General features: G+C 46.8%; 1 protein-coding gene across 1 annotated transcript in view; it reads right to left on the bottom strand.

Moving 5' to 3' along the window:
* The window catches only part of LOC106812927 (ATP-dependent RNA helicase DDX55-like), a 30,472-nt gene that overhangs the window by 16,139 nt on the left and 6,591 nt on the right, over positions 1 to 7,742 (bottom strand). The window contains exons 5-7 of the mRNA XM_014816937.1: positions 7,396 to 7,585; positions 6,620 to 6,744; positions 6,223 to 6,312 (exon numbers count right to left, since the gene is read on the bottom strand). Of these exons, the coding sequence (XP_014672423.1) occupies positions 6,223 to 6,312; positions 6,620 to 6,744; positions 7,396 to 7,585 (405 nt within the window). The remainder of the gene's footprint in view (positions 1 to 6,222; positions 6,313 to 6,619; positions 6,745 to 7,395; positions 7,586 to 7,742) is intronic.

Raw genomic sequence — 7,742 nt, 5'->3', positions numbered from 1 at the left:
GAGTAAAACACAAGTGCGAGTCAGGGAGTATGAGGTGTGGGGGTGGTGGGTACGCGCAAGACACAAGTGCGAGTCAGTGAGTTTCAGGTGTGTGGGTGGTGGGTACGCGTAAAACACAAGTGCGAGTCAGGGAGTATGAGGTGTGCGTGTGGGGAGTACGGGCAAGACACAAGTGAGAGTCAGGGAGTCTGAGGTGTGGGGGTGGTGGGTACGCGTAAAACACAAGTGAGAGTCAGGGAGTCTGAGGTGTGGGGGTGGTGGGTACGCGCAAGACACAAGTGAGAGTCAGGGAGTCTGAGGTGTGGGGGTGGTGGGTACGCATGAACACAAGTGAGAGGTAGTGAGCCTGGTGTTGTGGGCAAAAAATGAGAGATAAGCAACAGCGAAATATCGCATTACAGAGTCACCCCATAGTAGTGATTAAGTATAAAATCATAGAGGGTTGCCATTCATTCAAGTAACTTCAGTCAAATCGTACACAAACTCAATTTCCTTTCATCTACTTAGACTCATAGAGCTGTTTCCACAGCGACGAAATGTAATAAACAACAAGTCGCTAGATCTACTGTAATGAAGACCATGTCGCCTACTCTCCTTTCATCGCCCACTCTCCTTTTAGCGCGTGTCATCAGGAGTTAATGAGACAAATATATATATTACCCGGAGCATCAACCTTTGATTCAGTCGACTCCACATGCCGATCGTGGCATGAAAGTGCTGCGAGTGAGTGCAGAGAAACAACAGCGACACGGCTGCTTAATTGGGCGTCAGTGTAAACATGAACGCTGCTACGTCTGATAACAGCCGCAAAGCATTATCTAGAAATACGACGCCCACTTGTGTGATACGTGACTGGGTAGACAGACACATGCTAGTCGCATAAAACACTGACACGCTGCGGCGCACATGGTTGAGATTATTGCCGCTGATGCAGGTCTACTTGCAACCGATACAGACTGCAAATACAACAATAACCATATAGTCGGGTCAATATACGGTTTGACCCCCAAAAAATTTACACCAAAGGTTTTTTGCTTTAATCAAATCAGTGGGTCATAAATTACTCAGAAAAAAGTCTCCCAAAATCTGACCCCGGGAACATGGTTAATTTGCATAATTTCAAGATGGCTGCCCCCTAAAATGTACTACAAACTTTTACTGGTTGAATTTAGACCCTATAGATGTATTACCAACATATACCAAATAACCAAATAAGATCATCAGAAATGTTCTGTGACATCACAGTGACGTCAAACTGACGTCATGTGACGTCATAGGTGAAATTTGCTCCAAATAATGTCCCAGAAAATAAAACAAACCAGTTTCTGAGAGAATGTATAAATAAATGATCAATATTATAAATACTTTATACAATCACGTAATGACATACATGACATACTGTAGTGTCGGAGAAAGACATGCACTCTGAGAGAGCCAATGTGATACTGGCAATTCAGTACACCACAATGTTCTATTGAAGCCATTTTTGACGAATTAGCTCAGACCACTTGCTTATAGTAGTAGGCTACTTTCAGACTAATGTTTTCACGATCTCATAAAGAATGAGCTCGTCAGTTCATGTGATTTTGATGGAATATAATGTAATCAGGAGTGAATAATAATATTATTATCTATTATTATTCACTCCTGATATAATGTGGTGTATTGTAGTGTAATTTAATGTAATGTATACGTACAATGATGTAACCCAACAGAAAGGCTTTCCTGTTGTGTTACACTATTGTATCTATATAGTGCATTGTATTTGTACTGTAGTGCAGTGCAGTGTAATGTAATGCAATGAAATGTAATGTAATGTAATGTAATGTAATGCTATTGTAATGTAATGTAATGTTAGGATAACTAACAGCACCAGCAGACTTCCTCTTGCGTTAGGCACACATAGATATGAGAAGAACGGAGCGTACAACCCCCCCCCCCCCTATAATCCATACAGACCACGCTACATCTCGTTGTTTTCCGTCCCTATGCCTGGCGTTATTATTGTACGTCCCCTCTCGAGTTCAAAACACGATCAAAGTTGAAGTCGTGCCTGTCAAGTGCTTGCCACGACGCACGCAACCGTGTAGTCTCTCCTCTCGTGTGACTGCACCCGCATGCACGCCCGCGCGCACGCACGCACGCACGCCCGCACGCGCAGGTTACCGCGTCACGAAATCACGCAGTCTCATCAATCACATGCGGCTGCTGCAGCAGCAGCAGAAGCAGATGCAGTAGTAGTAGTAGCAGCAGCAGCAGCAGAAACAGATGCAGCAGTAGCAGGAGAAGCAGAAGCTGCAGCAGCAGCAGTAGCAGTAGCAGTAGCAGCAGACACAGCAGCAACAGCAGCAGTAGCAGAAGAAGCAGAAGCAGCAGCAGCAGCAGCAGCAGTAGAAGCAGTAGCAGAAGCAGCAGCAGCAGCAGAAGCAGCAGCAGCAGAAGCAGTAGCAGCAGAAGCAGTAGCAGAAGCAGCAGAAGCAGCAGAAGCAGCAGAAACAGAAGCAGCAGCAGCGCCGTTACGACTACTACAACCAGTAGCATATGCATCTTAACTATAATCATCTGCCACAGCAGTAGCATCATCATCATCATCATCATCATCATCATCAATATCAGCAGCTTCAGCATCAGCAGCAACAGCAGCAGCAGCCCGACATCCGTGAGCTCATTCAAGAAAGCGATCATGCTCATCTAGCGTTGCCGTGGATACGGTCGCTGCTCCTCACACACATCGTTACTCTTCGCTCTCTCTCTGTAACCCTTCAGTCTCCTGGGCGACATAGGTCATTTGTGATCTCCCTCCATGTCGCTCGGTTGGTCGCCTTCCGCTCCATTTCCCTCCAGATGTAGCCCTTCTTCTTGAGTTCCGCCTCCGAGTCTCACCTCCAGGTTACTTTAGGCCTTCCTACCCGACGTCTTCCTTGCGGGTTCCAGCTCAGCGCATCGTTACTCTTGCAGGCGGTGAACTGACTCCGAGGACGCCCCGCGAGACATGAAGCCAACACGTATCATCATCGCCGCAGCCGCCCTGTTGGCGACGTGCGTCGCGGCAGCGCCCCCTGGCGGCTGCGAGCTGCCCGGGGATCTGCGCGGCATGTGGGAGAACAACACGGTGGCGATGTACACCCACTTCACGTTCACCAACACGACGTTCGGCCCCTACAAGGACGCCACCTACACCTGCCACGCCGACCTCGGCAACGACACGCTACTGATGCGCACGCCGGCCGGCAACGCCACCTACCGGTATGCGTGCTTCGAGTTCGTCTTCGTCACGTCGACGACGTACCTCCTGCGCTCGCTGACGACGCTCGCGGCGGCCGCCCGCCGGCTCCCCCTCGTCGTTGACGACGACGTGACGGCGTGCGACGCCGCCGCCGCCCCGTCGCCGGCCGACTACGTGATCCTCGTGCGCAAGGTCGCGCGCGACGACCAGCTCGTGTCCGTCGCGTGCCCACCGGCGCTGCGCGGCCAGTTCAGCTACGCGCTGCGGCGCGCGGGCAAGCGGCCGAGCTGCACGGCCGACTCCCTGCTGGACGTGTGCGCCGACCCGCGCACCATGTTCTTCGACTACAATCGCTGTCCAGAGAAGATCGGCCACTCCATCAACGGCGTGCTGAGCTGCATGGCCGCGTGGCGCGGCGACGACGACAACGGCAGCGGCTACGTGTTTGTGCGCAACGTGGACCCGCGCGGCGCCGACGATCGCTGGTCGCACATCAACTGCTTCAGCTACCGCGTCGACAACGCGACGCGCGGCGTGCGCGTGCAGCAGTCTCTCGCCTGCCAGCCGCCGCGCGGCACCAACGCGTCCGCCGCCGCCGCCGCCAAGCCGCCGCCGCTGCGGCTCGAGCTGACGCGACTGCGGGACTGCCCCGCGGGTGGTCCGCCGCGCACTCCGCGGGTCGCGCGTGTCCTGCTGGGGCTGGCTGCCCTGCTGGTCACGCTGATGTAGCCGTGGTAGACGCATCTACTACTGTTCATAGCTACGGTTCATTGGTCGCACACATACTGATGTTCATAGCTGGGGTTGTTTATTCTTTTCCGAACTACTGTTTCTCATATACAACATAGCTACTGTTCCTTGGTCACACACCTACTGTTGTTCACCCATGATGTAGATTGTGTGGTTCATCAATGCCTGAACTACTGTTGTCAAATATGACATGATGGCTATTGCTCATTGTTGACACACATCATATTGTTCATCAATGATATACCTACTATTGTTCATAAGTGCCTTAGCTACTATTGGTCACATATAACATAAGTGCCATCGTTCTGGTGACACGACTACTAGTGTTCGTTAGATACATAGTAACTGTTGTTCATTATTGACGTAGCTACTGCTGTTCATCAATGATATAATTTCTATTATTAACGTATGCAATGGCTACTATCGTTAGTATTGTTAATCAATGTTGTAGTATTGTTAACCAATGATGTAATATTGTCAATCAATGTTGTAGTATTGTTAACCAATGATGTAATATTGTCAATCAATGTTGTAGTATTGTTAACCAATGATGTAATATTGTCAATCAATGTTGTAGTATTGTTAACCAATGATGTAATATTGTCAATCAATGTTGTAGTATTGGTAATCAATGTTGTAGTATTGTTAACCAATGTTGTAGTATTGTTAACCAATGATATAGTATTGTTAATCAATGATATAATATTGTTAACCAATGATATAGTATTATTAATCAATGATATAATATTGTTAATCAATGTTGTAGTATTGGTAATCAATGTTGTAGTATTGTTAATCAATGATATAGTATTGTTAACCAATGATATAGTATTATTAATCAATGATATAATATTGTTAATCAATGTTGTAGTATTGTTAATCAATGATATAGTATTGTTCATCAATGATATAGTTACTGTGAAGAGTGGTATAGTAACATAGGATGCAGGTAGCTCAGTTGATTAAAAGAAAGTGAAATCGTAGTTGGATTTTTTGGCTAGACAACATATTCTATGCTATCGTTATATTAGTTATGAGTTATGTTGTATTATGCCGCCGATATAATATCCGGAATAGCTAACATGCATAGTTACTTAATCATTGTAATTACTTCTGAAATCGAAAAACCACAGTTGTAACTAGATTTATCATACCTAATAGTTGTCATGTAACAAGTATTTACACACGTTTATGCTTATATAACAACGTACTGCGTTACTTGAGTAAAACATATATTTACATTAATGTGCGCGTGTAACATGAATGAATGAACATGAATAATAATGAATAAAAAATATTGACTGTATACATAACATTTAAAAATGTGTTAGGGTGAAAGCTAATACACCTGGCAAATGTAACTATTTCCCCCTTTTCACACCTTGTGGCTATTATGTGTGGTTTATATTATGCACGCATGTGCTATAGTCACTATGCATTATAATTGTCAGCTCTGCAATTTGATGCGAGATTTTAAATCTTTCCTTATGTTCTTATAGTTTTAGCACATTATGTAGCATTATCTTATGAGTGTTCATTGTTGTTCCTTGTAGAGTGTGACAGAAACGTGGCTGATGTTTATGCAGGTAATATTCACCATTCACACACAGACAATTGACCACGGGATTCTCACCCTCTGAGTGTATGCGCCCAAACTAGTGTGACCATAATCTGTGCGTATGCATGCGTCAAAGGTAGCTAACCAGTAGTATGTATGCCACAGTGAGCTTGTATTCGACTGGCAGATTTAATGTACTCGTATTACACACTGAAACCCACCTACAGAACGATGGTTGTAATCTTACATGAACACCCTACAGTAGACAGCATCATCCACGAAATCATATTCAGAAGCTAATTAACACACAAGGCGATTTTGTCAGTTGCAAGTGCTGGATAACTGGAGACATAACCGGGCGCATATCTAATAGCACGAAACGATTATTGCACTCGGGCGCAAAAAAAGGTCACACTGCATATCACAAATGCACTCATGGCACAGGGGTATAGGTGACATTACAAAAGAGGGTACTGTATACGCCATATTTTTCGCGTCCAGATATTTTCACGACTGACTTGACAGACAATTTCGCGAGTGGTTAATTTCTCAGTCGGTGAATTCCCGAATCGGTGAAGAACAGTGTGTAGTTATTTTCGCGGTCAGGGACGCGTTTGCGAAATTCACGAAAATTAAACCACCACGAAATATACAGCGTATACAGTATTTAAGAGAATTAAAAACTTACCTTTCCACTGTACGGAACTTTGAGAATATTTTATTTCTCTTCGACTTCATCTTGCCATGAATTGACAGGACAGTTGAATTTTTTAAAAGGCTGAAAGAAATAAGAATGCTGGTAGAAGTCAATATGTTTACAACGTAAAAAAATAAGACGATAGAAAAGTGCTCAGCATTTTACCGGTATTAGTTTCTAGAAGGGCATGTTGACAGATGGCCAACTATTATAATATAGCATAGCAGCAGTCACAGTATTATGGAACAGCAATAGTACTGGCAAGTACAGCATGGAACACGAGAGATTACCACCAGCATATTATAGAGTTACATTAGCTCTTGAAGCACCATCTATAATCGACTACAGTATGATGCTAAATTATAAATGATGGAAAAATGCTGCTTACACTTCCAGAGCCCGGGAAAAGTAGTCGACGCAAGCACACGTGCTGAAGAATATCATGTGCTTGAGATGTGTGTGTTGTCTGAGAAACGCAACCAACGTGTTGAACTTCCTGTCAGCATCACAGATCTACGACAAAATCACCAGCACTCGTTTCACCGCACCTCTTGGGCCGTTTACATATGCCATGTCAACGTGAACATCTATATTGCTCTTAGACATACCCTTTCCATCACAGTGAAGTGTTTTACTCGATTCATCGACAAGGTGCCGATTGATGGAGCTGCTGCCATATGTACTGAAGACACTAACGTAATTTGCGAATACAGGCTGCAGGAGAGCCTTTAGAGAAATTACAGAAGCAGAGCGGATACTTTCTAAGCATGACGCTAGACGCGTGATCGAGCATCCGCACATTAAGCTGACGATACGCATCACACTGTCGACAAAAGTGCTCGTCCGGTCGCCACCGCTAGTGACGCTACCGCCGCCGGTGACGCTAATGCCGCCGGTGACGCTAATGCCGCCGGTGACGCTGCCACCGCCATTGACGCTAATGCCGCTGGTGACGCTGCCACCGCCATTGACGCTACCGCCGCTGGTGACGCTAATGCCGCTGGTGACGCTGCCGCCGCCGGTGACGCTGGCGCCGTTGGTGACACTGCCGCCGCCAGTGACGCTACCGCCGCTGGTGACGCCGCTGGTGACGCTACCGCCGTCGGTGACGCTGCCGCCGTCGGTGACGCTGCTGCCGCCGGTGACGTTGCCGCTGCCGCTTACCATGTAATAGTTGACGAGTGTCGTCGGTGTCGTCTGCACACTCTCACTCGACTCCTTCCGCTCCTTCACGATGACGAGCACGGGATTGCGCAGTCCAGCGCGAATCAACGCCGCTACTTCCTTGGTCTGCGTGGCCGAGAACAGGCCGGTGCGTCGCTGCTTGGGAAGGTAGCCCAGCAAAGCATTGATGCTAGCCGAAGAGAGAACGAGAACAATCGACCCTGGCGGGCGACGTCGACATAACATACGCCAATGAGAGAGAACGAGAGAGGGAGGAGAGAGAGAGAGAGAGAGAGAGAGAGAGAGAGAGAGAGAGAGAGAGAGAGAGAGAGTGAGAGAGAGAGAGA

The sequence above is a fragment of the Priapulus caudatus genome, unplaced genomic scaffold (genome assembly GCF_000485595.1).
Source record: "Priapulus caudatus unplaced genomic scaffold, Priapulus_caudatus-5.0.1 Scaffold701, whole genome shotgun sequence".
NCBI classification, from domain to species: Eukaryota; Metazoa; Priapulida; class Priapulimorpha; order Priapulimorphida; family Priapulidae; genus Priapulus; species Priapulus caudatus.
The sequence above is the reverse complement of the archived record's forward strand: the minus strand, read 5'-3'. Positions and strand labels throughout refer to the sequence as shown.